The 16,546-nt window shown below is 36.9% G+C and overlaps 1 protein-coding gene across 1 annotated transcript in view; it reads left to right on the top strand.

Moving 5' to 3' along the window:
- AGTPBP1 (ATP/GTP binding protein 1) overlaps positions 1 to 9,951 on the top strand; it is a 273,980-nt gene extending 264,029 nt beyond the window's left edge. The window contains exon 25 of the mRNA XM_006900869.1: positions 9,233 to 9,951. Coding sequence (XP_006900931.1) covers positions 9,233 to 9,410 — 178 coding nt within the window. The 3' untranslated portion in view covers positions 9,411 to 9,951. The remainder of the gene's footprint in view (positions 1 to 9,232) is intronic.
- The last annotated feature ends 6,595 nt before the right edge of the window (positions 9,952 to 16,546 follow it).

Genomic DNA, 16,546 nt, shown 5'->3' on the forward strand with positions numbered 1-16,546 from the left:
CCTGACCCAAGCCATGATCTTTTCAGTTGCTTACTATGCTTTTGAAAATCAGACAATGAATAAGGATGACAGAAAAAGAATTGTTACATTTGAATTGTGGTGTTGGCATAGAGGATTGAAAGAACAAACAAATCTGTCTTGGAGGAAGTACCAAAGTGCTCCTTAGAGGCGAGGATATTGAAACTCTGAATGTTCAGTGCTTGGAAAATGTATCATTATGGAAAAGGTAGAGGGCCAGAAAAAGAGGAGACTGAACAAGATTGATTGTAATAGACACAAGCATTGGAGTGTGAGAATGGTGCAGTGTAGGCTAAGATTCAGATTTGTTGTTAAGGTCACTATGAGTTGCTGTCAACTTGACAAGACCTAAAAACAGCAAAAACTGAGAATGATCAGAGATAGTTGTTTCTTATAACTTCTGTAATGATACGTACAAACTGAGGCCCAGAAAGAATAAATTACCCAAGGTAGTTCAGAACTAGGAACTGAAGACAGTTATGATTTTAAAAAGCCTCTATTGATTTAATTAAATGATATGTTCTCCAAGTATAAAGCCATTTGACATTGACTTTAGGGATAGCTTTATACTTGAAAGATATGCCAAATGTATAAAAGGAATGTCTGAGTTTCATTGACTATGCAAAGGCTTTGACTGTTGATCACAACAAATTGTGGCTAACCTTGAGAAGAATGGGAATCCCAGAATATTTGTTTCTCATTTTTAAAATTTATTTTATATTTATTATTTGTGTGTGTGTGTACCGTCAAATCAGATTTGATTGGTACAGGAGGAGATTGTTCCTCCTTCTCCAGCAAAGCATCTGGTGGATTTGAAAGAACATTTGTTTATGTTCATGTGAAACATATACTTGAATCAGGAAGCGGTCATCAGAATGGAGCAAGGAAAACATTGCATGGTTCAAAATCAAGAAAGGAGTGTTACAGGAATATGTCCTTTCTCCATAGCTTTTTAATCTATAGGCGAACAGATTATTTGGGAAGCTGGACTTTATTAGAAGTGTAGCATCAGGGTTATGCAGGTGACAGCTTTGATTGCTGAAACTGAAGAGGACATGAAGCATTTGCTGTAGAAGGTCAAAGACTGAAATCTTTAGTGTGGACTGAAGCTCAACATCAAGAAAACAAAGATTCTCACCACTCGGGCAATTGACAGCACCATGATAGATGGAGAAGAAATTGTTGGAAATTTTAACTTACTGGGTTCCACAATCAACACCCATGGCACTATCAGTCACGAAATCAAATTACATTGGGAAAATTTGCTCTTAAGAGACTTCTCAAGAGTGCTAAAGAGCAACAGTGTCAGTCTAGAGACTGTTGTGTGCCTGATCCAAGCCATGGTCTTTGCAGTTAATTGCTATGCTTCAGAATTAATGCCTTTGAGTTGTGGTGAGCATTGAACATGGACTACCAAAAGAACAAAACAAGTCTGTCCTAGATAGTAGAGCCAAAATGCTCATTGGAGACAAGGATTTTGAAGCTCCATCTCACATACTCTGCACATGTTACCAGGAGGGACAAAGTCCTTGGGAAGGATGTAATGTTTGGAAGGAAGGACAGACAGCACAAAGAGAGGAATACCCGGATGAGATGGATTGATACAATAACTGGGATATTTGGAGTAGGTGTGTCCCAGACAGTGAGACTGGTTCAGGAAAGTGCAAGATTCAGAGGTATGGTGCACAGGGTCACTGCGAGTCGCAGGTGACTTGACTAATGCTTATATAAAAGCACTATTGATAAAATGCTCTCACCTTTGTTTTTGAAACTCTCTTGCATCATTTGAACAAGCTATCTACCATTTAACATTGATTATGTAGAAGGTATAATTTTTATGAATGTATGTATGTATATTTTTATTTATTTATTTGTTGTTGATTGCAGTCTAGTTGAGCACTCTATGAACAAAAGACCTAATGCCTTTCCATAACTATCATTGTTTCTCCAAGTTCATAGTTTCCAGAGGCTTGTAGTTTAGGAAATGGATGCCACTGCTGCTTCCAAACCTGTTTTACAACTGGGAGCTCTACCAAACACTGTCCACAATGGGAAACCATTATGGTATTTGATACCCCAGTGGCACAAGGTTCAGCATCACAGCAAATCCAAGTTACGTCATACAGCACGTTGATGGTGATGTGCAAGGTTGAAGAATGTTCCTCCAGATATAACAACACTAGTCTCATTTAGCGGTTAAGTGTCATCAAGTCGACTATAACTCATAGTGACCCTTGCAAAAAAGACATGACCGCTTTCCTATAACTAACATCATTTCTTTATATTCATAGAGTTTATGGTTTCCAGAGGCATCTAGTTTAGGAAGTGGATGCCACTCTTGCTTCCCAACCTGAGTCAATCTGGAAGCTCCTCCAAACATTGTAAATGATGGGTAACCATTATGGTATTTAACATGACTATGGCACAGTGTTCAGCATCATAGCAATTCCAAGTTGTTCAGTACAGGAAATAGACAAATGATTCTTGTATCACTTAAATAATATTCATTCTAAAGTTAACAAATTTCCTAGAGTGGAGGCTCCAGGCCAACCCACAGACCCAACAACCCCTCACTATGGGATTTTAAAGACGCACCCTTAAGCAGGCCTCCATGCTTGTTCAAAAGTTCAGCTGACATTCACTTTTTTGGTGGGTGGAGAACAGTAACACATCAAACATGACCCCAAAACTTCCCTTACATGCTTGCCGCCATCAAGTCCTGACTGCCATCAACACAGTAGAAGCCAACTTCTATGTAGAGATGTCTCATTTATTTGACTCTGTTAAAGTTTTGGGATTTGGGGTTGTTGGGTGGGGTTTTTTAATATATAAAACTTTTATTTTGTACTGGTTTACTTACAAAGTTCATATACATTGTTTTTCCCACTGGATCCTTCCCCTTTCTTTTACCCACCCCTCCTTCCACTTATGAAATTATGTGACCCTATGGTTAAGTGCCCCCGCCCCCCACTCCTCTCTCCACACCTTGGATTCTCATACACATTTTACAATAATGATCTTATATAATATTCGTCCTAATGGGATTGAGATAGTTTACTTGGCATAATATAGTGATTTAATTCCTGTTTTCCACAGGCATCTTAGTTGTACTTTTCCACTTAAAACTGTCAATACATCATCAACTTTCTTTCCTTTTTATGAAAGATACATCCTTAAATTCTGTTCTTCAATATGTATGTGTTAGAATCACTTAAATTGTCATATGTATTTTATGTGGTAATCTAATTTACTTTGTGATATTATAGTATGCTTCCTTGTCTAGAAACCACTGTATTACTTTTTAAATTAATTTCAAAGAACATCTACAGAGATTTTAGAATTCCATTCATTCATTGTTGCACTTTTCTCCCCTCACAACCCCCCCCCCCCCCGTTCGCTCCTCTCCTTGAAGAGCAAAAGAAAAATTCCCTCATTGGTACACAATCCCCTCATACACCCCCACCCCAAATATACTCCACTCTGCAACCCTCATTCCAGACTCTTATGATAATCATAATGCCCTAAAAGATACTACTTTTAAACTATTCTTTTCCTCATCAGCTTCAATGCAGTAAACATAATTTATCCAGTTTTTCTCAGTGTTATCCCCACCCCAATGTCAGCCTCATTCTACAACAGTGGCACCATATAGTAGTTGTCCTTTTGTGACTGAGAAACCACTGTATTATTTAAATTAGCAGAATATGTAGTAGTATGTGTGCCAATTTTCTTTTACTCAAGTTCTGATATTTGAATGCACTAAGCCCAGATACAATAGGCAAGTCAATAATTTCTCATAGATTGCTACATTTCTTTTTTATTTGTCCATTGCTACTACACGTAATTGAGAAGTGCTGCCTGTACAGAGTGATGGCTTCACTGGTGTCATACCTGTGTTCATAGAGAACTAGCCCTGCCCCGCCTTCAGTGCTATGTCCACCATCCATGGACAGCTAATAGAGTGGAGAGTTTGCATTCTGCTTTCTTGGATGTAAAATCAGCCCTGTGGAAATAGGTTGTATAAAGTTGAGGGAGCTGATGAATTTTTACTTTTAATTTTGTGTAGTGCATAGTCATTTAACATGAAGATAGCCAGAAAACTTTTAGAATATGAATGAAGCAGAATCTTTTCTTTTCTCTTTAGAAATCAGTTGAAATTGTAAACCTTTTCTACATCATATGACATCACACAGCAGAGATTTCATTGTGTTGATCCTGTGAAAAGGCCCTTTGGGTGAAGGCTTTGATATTTTTCTTGGAGCAGCATGGGAGGATTTGATTTTGGACTAAAATGTTCTTCTCTTAGAATTAAATGTTTCTTGTGTATTGCTTTTGACATTACCTTTACCTCAAAGCTTTAAAATCTAGAGGAGAAGGATGCTAAAACAAAGGCGTATATAAGGCAACTCTTGGAGACTGAGACAAAGTAGTAAATTTATGTAAAGAAAATGAGGAACACAAAGCAGTAGTGATAGAAAAAGTAATGGTAATGGGAAGGAATTAATTTTATTTTTTTTAGGAATTAAATTCTTGTTAGACATTTCTTTTTGTTAATTGAATCTGTATTTGAGTCTTTATATGCTCATGTATAAAAAGAAGAAACTTTTGTAACTATAATGAGCATAACTTTGAAAAAATGTTTTTAGGTGAGGGTTGTAATTATCATGTAACCTGTTGTAAAGTGCTCTAAACGTATGTTGGAATTACTAATAAAAGTGAAGATGAAATTTTATGATTGGTCTCTGGCCTTAAATCTTTTCATTAAAGTAAAATAGGTGGTATGGGTGATATAAAAATTGGTGAGCTTATGAGCTTCACAATTTCTCATTAAAAGATCATAAACCTTTATTCAGTGGCCTCAATATGTTAGACACTTCTCAGAGCTGCTACAGGAGGTTCTGAGAGGGATAAGCCACAATTCTGACCTGAGTGTCATATATTATCTGCCAAGAAGAAGATAGGCACAGAAATATGGTTTTAATTGCATGTGATAAATTATTAGACCTTTTGTTCTGATAGAGAGCAAGAGCCAAGAGGAGCTTTAAGGAAGTATGTTTGAAGGTGAGTCTTAGCTGCATTTTGATTTTCGCTCTCCCTATATCCTTGTCTTCCCCTTTCCTCTCTCTTCCTCTTCCCATCTCCCTCTCATTTGTAGAAACGGTATGCCCTGAGCAGAGAATAACAGTGTTGGCAAAGATATCAGGAGATTGATTAGCAGGAATGTTTTACCAAAACTTTTGGTAATTGATTCATTGAATGATTATTTAGGTCATGAAATTATATTGGGGAGAAAGATGGTTCTTCTGGTTTTGGGTGGGGGCATGTGGAATAGCCATGTGTATTGATCTAGCAAGTTTTTGCTTGTTTAGAAGTTCAAGGATAGGTCATGGCTAGAAGTGTGAATTGTGAAATTATCAGAAGATTGATTAAAATTAGTAAGCTCATTCAAAGAGAACTCTGATGGCTTTGTGGGTAAGGGGTTGTGCTTCTAACTCAAAGGCAAGAAGTTCAAATCCACCAGTGCCTCTGCAGGAGAAAGATGGACAGTCTCCTCTTACGCGATGTAACAGCCTTTGAAAACAGACTGGAGAGTTAGCTATGAATTGGTTCTGACTTGACAACAATAAGTAGATATTTTTGGTGTATGTGTATGTGGATAGATATAGATAGATATATAGATAAATTGATAGATAGAGATATAAGATAAAGATAGTATGAGAAGTTGGCTCACATAGTATCTTTAGAGACGTGTGAAGCACGTACATGAGGGCCACGTGATTACTATTGGGAAGGGACAGACAAGATTGAAGGGGAATTTTCACCATGGTTAAATGTACCAGAGAGATGCAATAAAAATAAAAAAAAAAATAGTGTGACATACAGATTTGGTAGAAAAAACTTGGAAAAGCCCCCAATATGTTTTTCCCAATAAAATTTTAAAAAAAAAACACCAAACACTTGGTAAAGAATTATTGGAAATAATATTTTGAAGAGTAGGTTCAGTGGAATGATAGAAGTTGTGATTTTCTGCCTATCCTCTCTCCTTACTTAGCCCCTTAAACCTAGATTTAGAAATTATTCTTTCTCATTCACATAAACACTTGTGACACTCACACAAACCTGTTCACACATCTGACGCACACCTCTCTGCACTTCCACATTTTCTATTCTCATTTCCATTTTCATTCCTGCTAATGTTCTTGAGTTAACACTGGTAGCTGCATCCCAGCTGCTGCATGTATTCCCTATACTTCAGCTGTAAGGTAGGTAGACTTTATGGAACTGAGGATAGGATCATAATTTTATTAGGATCTCAGACAATGAAGTCCAATATCAAGGCCAGTGGGAGACAAAAAAAAGTCAGTTGTTGTCTTGGAGTGAATTGACTCATAGCTGACAACGGACTCATTGCTAACCTTCAAACCTGTTTACAGAGGCTGCAAACCACAAAGTAGAATGTGTGTCTTTCCCTCATGGAAAAGCTGTTGAATTAGAATCACTTTCCTTTGAGCTGACAGCACAACTCCTTACTCGTGGAAGTTAACAGCTGTGGAATATTTTATTCCCTTCTTGGTGTCAGAATGGGTGCTAACAGGAGGCAGCTGTGGTTCATGACGTGAAATACTCTACACTGAAGGAACCAAAATCAAGACAGGGTCCTATGCTGATTATTATTTGTATTCCAAATAAAACAAACCCCACTATTGTTGAGGTTATCCCAACTCATAGCAAGCCTGAAGGACAGAGTAGGAATGCCCCCTGCAGTCTCCAAGGCCATACATTTTTATGACAAGAGATTGCTTCCTCATTCTCCATGGAGGCACTGGTGGGCTCCAATTGCTGACCTTTTAGTTAGTGGCTGAATGCTTAACTACCACCAGGGCCTTTTGAAAAGCATCAGTTTTTCTAGCTGGAATCAAACCATCAACCTAAGGCTATCCACATGTGTCATGTCCACAGTCCTTCATTCTATTAGCTGTGTTATTGAAGGGAGTATACAAGTTTCAGAGTCTCTTTAAAACAAAATATTATTGCTGTCAAGTTGGAACCAACTCATAGCTGACCTTTCACCTTTCTAGAGGCTGTAAATTCCACAGGAGGAGATTGCCCATCTTTCTACCCCAGAGCTGCACCATCAGAGAAGTGCTGCCTTTGGGTTTTAAGGAGATACTATGCCTCCAGAACCCTCCATTTGATATTTAGTTTTGCTAAAGTAATAATACACAAGTAGATGCTTTACATAACAGAAGTTTATTTCTTCAGAGTTTAAGAGGCTCTAAGTCAAAATTTTGGGTGCCTTTTCTTATAAACTCTGGTGGCCTGGTGGGTAAGGAGCTGTGCTGCCAACCTAAAGGTTTGAATCCACTAGCTGTTCTGCAAGATTAAAATTCATAGTCTTGTTGGAGCGTCAGCTGTGAGTTCCAACTCAATGACAATGAGCAATAAAACAAGATTCTAGGGGTAGGTCTTTACCCCTCTGCCTTTTCTGGAAGAAGAGCCCTGTCCTCTTTCAGTTTCTAAATTTATTGTGCTCTTTGGAGTTCTTCCTATATCTTGGCATCATTCTTTTCCTAGATTTGGGAGCTTTACTGCATAGGAACGCTGGGTCAGACAGAAGAGCTCTGCTCCTGGCTCTTCTTTCTTGCTGGTGCTAAAGTTTCCCTTCTCTCTCTATTCTCTCTTCATTTGTCTCTTGTGAGATAAAAGATGCTGCAGTCCACACTCCAGGAAAACTTACTTCCTTTATATCAGGACTGTGCATTGCATAGCATTGGGATTAATAAAGATTAAGGGTGCTGCACCTTAATTACTTGAATTACCAGATCATGGGGTATCATTATGTCATTGCCATGTTACAATACTTCATCTAAAACACTGAGTATCATGAACTAGACAAGCACATATTTATTCTCATTACTGTTGAGTCAAAATTGACTCATAGTTGATTCTCCATCAAGTTTCTGAGGCTATAAATTATAAAAAAAAAAAGAAGAAGAAGAAGGAAGAGATTACCTGTTTTTCTCTGTGGAGCTACTGGTGGATTCGACCCACCAGAGAAACACCACATTTGGACCAAGAGCAACTCCTTACAGACCATACCACCAGAGCTCCCCTAAGTATATTGGTTGGATTTTATGACTATTAGTTACATCATAGGAAATTTTTTTTTTGGACGTAGTTAGGGTGTAATCAGAAACTTCTATATAAAGTGAAAGTATTTTTTATAACAAAAGGTAAACAATGAAATGTTTATGTAATGATGGGAGAGAGGGGGGTTTGTGTACATTCAGGTGCACACACACAAAAAATAACAAATGGAGGGGAAATCAGAATATGAAATTTTTTAAGAGAAAAAGATATGTTACAGACCATAGTACTAAAGCTGTCTTAATTCTAAACTCCATACCTAATGAAATATTAACAAGCACTTAGTGCTTTTAAGCAAGTATTTTATTCTGTGTCTAAAGGGAAAGTAATTAATCTGGATGTACAGTCTTCATTTGTATTGTTTTTATTCCCCCCCACCACCAATATATGAAAGCTCTAGGGGCAAGTATATCAGTTATTTTATGATAGAAAATCACTTTATAGTCTTAGAATAAGTGGTTTCAGTGCATTGCTTAAGGAACCAGTTAAATACTCAAAATTTCTCATAAAGTCTATTGAAATTGTTGTCTGCTTTACAGTGATTGAAATCGAACTTCAGAAATAAATCTACTAAGCCTTCAAATTTATTAAATCCTTCAAAAAAGTCCATGAAAAAGTCCATTGTCTGTTTCTATCCTATTGTAGGAGGTGTATTTGTAAATTTGAAATTCTGGTAGCCTAGTGTTAATGAGTCACACTGGCAAGTTACAGGTACAAGTTTGAGTCCACTTGTGGCTCCTTGGGAGAAGGATCGATATCTACCATGTGCCTTATAGCCCCTGGAAATCCCCTGGAGGGTCAGCTATGAGTCGGTTCCGTCTCATGAGCATATAACAAGAACAACAACAACAACAACAACAGTATTATTAAAAATTGCCTTTTCACAACTGGTTGTCTGTACAAGGTAGTTTCAACTCTCTCAACTTATTCATTTGTATCACGTTTTTAAAAAGAACTTAAATTCTTTATTTTGGAATTAAAGGTAATCCAGTATGGTGAGATAATCTAACTTCAGAAGTTTAAAATCTAATGAAGGTCTTGTATGTTCTGTGTGCTTTGGCTACAGCCCTACCACGTATGTTTTGGATGAAGATGAACCTCGATTCCTTGAAGAAGTTGATTACAGTGCAGAAAGTAATGATGAGTTAGATATTGAATTGGCTGAAAATGCAGGAGATTATGAACCTTCTGCTCATGAAGAAGTACTTTCTGACTCTGAATTATCAAGAACCTACCTACCTTGAGCCCCCTGTCATCTCTTGTTAACTGCAAAGAAGAAATGAAATTTGGTTTTTATGATACAAGAAATATAAATCCATTTGTAGTGAATGAATTCAGAAAAACAAGTAACTCAGGCTAGTCTGGTTTCAAGATAATAAATATGTTATTAATTCATGATTAAATTGGCACTTGTTTTATTTTAGATATTCAGTGCACTTCTATAGCATTGAATGATCAAAAACTGACTTTACTTTTAATAAAAACCTCAGTATCATTGCATGAATTTTGATCTTGTGGTCAGATCCTAAATAAAATGGATAAAATGTCAATGTATAATCATCTCAAAATTATAGATAATTGTGGTCCTTAGTTATTGAAAACTAATACATATGTACATGGATTTCTGTAGATGTATCTGTGTAGAGGTGAGTACATACTGAAGGTAAGGATATTCTTCAAAGTCTGTTAACTGTTCGGTTGTGACCAAAGTAATTGCAGAATTTGTTTTGAGACCATCACATTCTACATTTATCAAGTGAAATAAAAATTATATGTAATGTTGCATTTATTTTGTCATCCTTTTTAACAACTTCATATCATTTGATTTTCAGAATCTTTGTGAGGATATTTTAAAAACCCAAAATCAGAGCATATTGTTCAGCATTTGTAAAAGATTTGCTAATAAGTTGTCTTTTTATGGTAATCACATACCAGAACCTAAAAAAACAAACTGCATTTGGAGATCTCTTTTCTTTGAAATTGTTTCTCATGAATGAATGAGAAAGTCATCACTCTTGTCAGTTTTTAAGAAGCTTTTAAAAATTGGAGTTGGAACGTCTATGTGCTGTTAAATATGTGTGTGTATATTGAGGTATTTCATGAGCTATGCTGGTTTGCTGAGGTGAATTAGTTTAGGACATACTTAAATTACCAGAATCTGGAAGCCTATCAGAATCTGGGTAGGGAGTTGAGCTACCAATCCAACGGTGAGAACTTCTAATTCACAAGTTACTCAATAGGAGCAAGATATGTGATTTCTTCCTATGTGATTTAGAGCCTTTGAAAATCTGCTGGAGGGTCAGCTATGAGTAAGTTCTGACTCAATGGCAGTAACTTGAGTATATGACTAGAATGAACTTAAGTGAACTTACTGACATCTTACTGAGTAAGCTATCTTCTATGAGAATGATTTTGTCTTTAAAGGACTCAAGGACTTTTGTTAAATTCTTTAGGAATTAAACTTATGTTTCAAACAAAACAAGCCCAATTATGAAAGATTGTGAAGTTGTGCCAGTACTCTTAATGGGTGGTGGTCTGACAGATAAAAGAAGAGATACTTTGGCTAGCAAATTATTTTTTAATAATATTTTAATTGCTGGTAATAAGGTCACTGTGAGTCATAGTCAACTTGACAGCACCTAACAACAACATATTTTACATGGAAATAATTGTGTATGTTATTGTAATTATAATTATAAGAGTATGGTGCCACTATAACAAAAACATTATGCTCATATGTGAACTTCTCTTGATTTTTATAAAACTAGATTTGAAAAACAACATCATCATGTACAAAAATGAACTAGACATGCAGAAAAAAAATTGTTTATTAACTTTGTAAAATTTTACTTTGTTATTTAACATTTTGTGTTAAAAAAGTATACATTTTGCATATGCTACAAATCTGAATATGCCTTTTTAATGAATTACTCACAAGAGTGGAAAAATTGTATTTGAACATTTTTTTCACAAATAATAATTTCCAATGTAGGAGTTCAGTGAGGTTACATTGACTTTTTATAGGTAAAGCTGTCATAATTTTTACCTTCAACATCTCATATTTTTAAGGATTTTCAAAGAATAATTTAAATACCATCAGTACCATTATCTTAAAAATTCATATCTTTCTCCACAGCAAGGATGAGGTCTGATAAACTGAGTCAAATGATCTTAGAATTTTTTACCTTAAGTTTCTAACCTTCATTTTCTTTAAATATGGTTTTAGTTTAATCTAGTGGATGATTTTCAAACTTTAGTGTGCATCAGTGCTTACCCCTCCATCCCAGAGCTTCTGATAGGTTTTGAGGGAGGTGATGTTAGTTGCCAACTCATAGTGACCTCATATACCCAACAGAACCAGCTCTGTAGGTGGAGTCCAAAAAATATGCATTTTTAAGTAGTTCCCAGTGGTAATACTGGTGGCCGGGACTGCACTTTGAGAACCACTGATAGAATCCAATGTCCTCTTAAAATAGCCACACTATCCAAGTTTTCTGAGAATCATAGTGAAGTGGACATTGGGACAGGTGATAAATTAGATCAAGCTAATTTATAAAATCAAGATATGATCCATAGAGGATCAATTGCCTTTTGCCAAAGAGTTAAGATTGAAAAACTTAAGGGTCTGTCTTAAAACAGTGTCATGTCATTGTTGGAAAATCCTATTCAGGCAAGATAGAAAAGAGCAACAGTTCTCTTTGGTTTTTCCTTCATGTATTGTTGGAATACTGTATTACATCCTGTGTTAGATCACTCTTAATCAAGTATAAGATACCTTTGCCCATTTTTATGTGGAATTTAGAAATACAGATATTTGTCAGAATTCTAATTACAAATAATTTAATTTCCACATCACATGCATCACCAGTAGCAATGAGTACAGTGTTTATAAATAGCAAATATCCAAATTAAAATGACTATTATTATTAGCACCAGAATGAAGTATAAAAATATACTACCGAAGGCAATTTACACGTTCAATGCACTCGCAATTCAAATACCAATTCCATTCTTTAACGAGATGGAAAAGGCAATCTCCAGTTTCATTTGGAATGGAAAGAAGCCCCGAATAAGCAAAGCACTCCTTAAAAATAGAAGAAAGGTAGGAGGCATCTCACTCCCTGATTTCAAATCCTACTACACTGCCATGTTGGTCAAGACAGCGTGGTATTGGTACAATGACAGATACATAGATCAGTGGAATAGAATTGAGAATCCAGAAATCAGCCCATCTACCTATGATCAACTGATAGTTGACAAGGAGATGAAGTCAGTTAAGTGGGGAAATGACAGCCTTTTTAACAAATGGTGTTGACAAAATTGGAAAACTATCTGCAGAAAACTCAAGCAAGATCCACACCTTACTCCATATACAAAAACCAACTCAAAGTGGATCATGGACCTACGACTAAAACCAAGGACTATAAACTTCATTACAGAAAAGCTTGGAAGAACTCTAGAAGTCCTAATCCACAACATAAACAGACTTCCAAGCATCCTTAAAAATCTACAACCAGAAGAGGATAAAATAGATGAATGGGACCTTCTAAGTGTAAAATCCCTATGCACATCAAAAACTTCTCCAACAGAATAAAAAGGGAAGCCACAAACTGGGGAAAAAGATTTGGTCAACCTGTGTGCAGAACATTATCCGGGAGTCTGGGCTCTATGAGGAGAAATGTGGTGTCAGGATTGGTGGAAGATCTATCAACAATCTGCATTATGCAGATGACACAACCCTGCTTGCTGAAACTGAGGAGGACCTGAAGTGTTTGCTGCAGAAGGTCAAGGACAGCAGCCTTCAATATGGATTGAGGCTCAGTATCAAGAAGACAGAGATTCTAACCACTGCACCATTTGGCAGCATCAGGATGGGTGGTGACAGACTATGATTGTTCACAGCTTTAGTTTGCTTGGCTCCATAGTCAACACTCTTTGCATCAGCAGCCAGGAAATTAAAAGATGTATTGTGATGGGAAAGTCTGTTTTTAGGGACCTCTTCAAAGCACTGAAGAGCAATGGTGTCTCTCTGGAGACAAAGGTGCGTCTGATACAGGCCATGGTCTTTGCATCAGGGACTTGGACAATGACTAGGGAGGATAGAAGAATTGATGCCTTTGAGCTTTGGTGATGGAGAAGAGTATTGAATGTACCATGGACTGCCAAGAAAACAAACAGATTCATCGTGGAGAGGGTTAAAACGGGCTGCACCTTGGAGGCAAGGATTCTGACGTACTTTGGACATGTTGTAAGGAGGGACCAGTCTGTGGAGAGGGACATCATGCTTGGGAGGGTGGAGGGACAGCGCAGGAGGGGAAGACCCTCTATGAGGTGGATTGATTCAGTGACTTGGGTAATCGGAATGAGTTATTGGAGACTGTGATTGGCACAGGACAGAGCAGAGTTTAGGGCTATTGTTCCTAGGGTTGCTATGAGTCGCAAGCGATTTGATGGCACATAACAACAACAATTGTTAATGTTAGATAAGGGACTTATATCTAGAATTTATAAAATACTTGAGCACCGCAATAAGATAAACAATCCAATTGAAAAATGGGCACAGGATATGGACACTTCACCAAAGAAGACATTCAGACAGCAAACACATGAGGAAATATTCAAAATCCCTAGCTCTTAAGAGAGATGCGAATCAAAACGATGAGATACCATCTCTCCCCAGTAAGAATAGCAAAATTTAACAGAACAGCAAACAACAAATGCTGGCAAGGTTGTGGAGAAACTGGAACCCTTACTCACTGTTGGTGGGAGTGTAAAATGGTGCAACCACTATGGAAGGCAGATTATGCTTTCTCAAAAAGTTGCAACTAAAAATACCATTTGATCCAGCAATTCCACTACTGGAAATATACTTCAAAGAAACCATAACCACCACCCAAGCAGTTATATGCACACCTATGTTTATTGTGGCTTTGTTCACAATAGCAAAGAGTTGGAAACAACCTAAGTGCCCATCAACAAATGAATGGATAAAAAAAGTGTGGTATATTCACACAATGGAATATTATGTAGCAGTGAAAAACAACTAATGAAATAATGTTAAAAATAGGTGACCATGGAGGACATTTTGCTGAGTGAAATATCTGTCACAAAAGGTCAAATACTGTATAATGCCACTGTTGTAAAACGGAACTGAGAACGGGTTTGGGGGGAGGGAGAGTGAGAAAGGGGTTAAATTATGTATACTGCATTGAAACAGATGAGGGAGATAACTGTTTAAAAGGGTATATGATTAGGTATTGTTATGACAGGAGTCCAGAATGAAGCCTGCATAGTGGAGTAGATTTGGGGCGAGGGATTGTATAACAATGAAAGAATTTTACTTTTCAAAGAGAAGAGCGAACTGGGGTGGAGGTTGGGCAGGGAGAAAAGTGCAACAGTGTATGAATGGAAATCCAAAGTCTCTGTAAACTTTAATTAAAATTAATAATAAGTTTATGGAATTTGTGTACATACCACAGATGAATTACAGTAATGAAACTTTTAGGAGCAAAAGTAAAAAAAGGTTGGCATTCCCTAGTTAATAGAAATCAATCCAACACAAAACAAATGCAGAAGTTATGTTTTGAAATAAACAAAAACAACCACATTAATAAATCAGCCCAAAAAGTCAGGCTGAGGATACAAAACAAAATGAAGTTCTGCTGTGGAAAACAAGTTAGATTAGAAACAGGAAGTAAATTGAGAAAACAAATGAATCAGTAGAACCTGAGAAATGGATATCTGGTAGCCAACTGGACCAGTCAACAACCAGTAAATAAGTAAAACCAGGATGAATGAAAACCACATTCATCCTCTTACTGAGGTTCTGGCTGAATCAGCAGTAGACCTGCCTCATGCTGGGGTGTACTTTGCTTTATAGGTCTTCCTTGCTTGCTAGTGTTGTACTTGCTCTTCTGTTTTATTCTGGTTATCCCACCTGCCTCCTTGAGGGACCTGCCCTATGGGCGGTGAACAGTCAACACGGGCATATTTCAAAGCTATAAATTACTTTTATAAGTATTTTTTTAAATATTAGACAATATTTACTGGACTTTTTAGCAGCCCTGGTGGCTCAGTGGTTTAATTGCTCACCTGCAAACCAGAAGGCTGGCCATTTGGACCCACTGGCCTCTCTGTGGGAGAAAGATGTAGCAGCTTGCTTCTGTAATGATTACAGTCTTGAAAACACTGTGGGAGGTTTTGTTATAGGACCCTATCCTATAGGATTGATATAAATTAATATTACAGTAAGTTTGGTTTGTTTTTTTTTCTATTAGGAAAAACCTAATGTGTGTTTCAATGGAAGATTATTTTACTTTGCACAATAAAATGTTACTATATGTAAATATTTCTCAGATTAACATGTGTTCAAATTCCTCAGACTTGACTTCAAACTTACAAGACATTTTTATTTCCTCTGAGAATTGGTGTGTTGAAGGTTAAATTCATGAAATGTCACATTTCATTTTATTTCTACTATTAGTAAATTTACAGTAGAACTTGTGGAAATTAACATTATGCAAGGTGGAAACTTCATTTTACAGAAGGAAAATGGAAGTAATTTTCCACTTACGTAGAAAGCAGTGGAAAAGTAGTGTTTACATTCTGTCAAAATTGGTAGATTTATATGACCTGGGACAAAACCCCCAAACCTGTGAGAGTTCTGGCTTTCAGCCTGTACTGTATTTACAAAGCATGTCTGCTAGCTAAACATGTCTGAGAACTGAGCAGAAATAAGCAAATCTTTAATGCCTTCTGTTTCTGCCACCCTCAGCAGTAACTGAGGTTTATCTTCGTCCTTTCCCTGCTTCAGAGTTTGGTGGGGGTTGTGGCCATAAAAGTAACTAAATTTATTTTTTGCCTTAAGTTTGAGAGTTGAGTGCTTGAATCCAGATGGGCGAGTATTATTTGGTGGCACCTCAGGTGCCCTGCAGGCCCATCAGAGTGATGTGTGGTCTGAGATGTGATTGACACTGTGGCTTTGCTCTGAACCGCCTCTGAGTCTGTGTGCTTAAGAACACTTGTCCTTGAAAACTTTTGTGCAGTGGAAGTGGATTTGGTTTCCTTTTGTTTGTCAACCCAGACAATCTTAAAAGGGGTAAATGTTCTGTAGATGTTTCTTCAGCTGAAGTTGTAAGTGGAGGGTTTTAAGACTAGAAGCTTGTTTTCATGGTCATGATTACTAAAGTAAAATTAGGAAATGTATTATAATATCCTCATTTGTTATTTATATTTTTATTACATAATTTAAATTATTGCTTTTGTCTTCCTGTTTACTCACTTTTTTAAGAAATATTTTACATTTCTTTGGAATGGGAACAAATATAGATCTCTTCCAGTCAGTTGGCCAAGTGGTTGTTCTCCAGATTTCTTGGCACAT

Source organism: Elephantulus edwardii, unplaced genomic scaffold (assembly GCF_000299155.1).
Source record: "Elephantulus edwardii isolate Elephantulus edwardi_28Jun2011 unplaced genomic scaffold, EleEdw1.0 scaffold00298, whole genome shotgun sequence".
Taxonomy (NCBI): domain Eukaryota; kingdom Metazoa; phylum Chordata; class Mammalia; order Macroscelidea; family Macroscelididae; genus Elephantulus; species Elephantulus edwardii.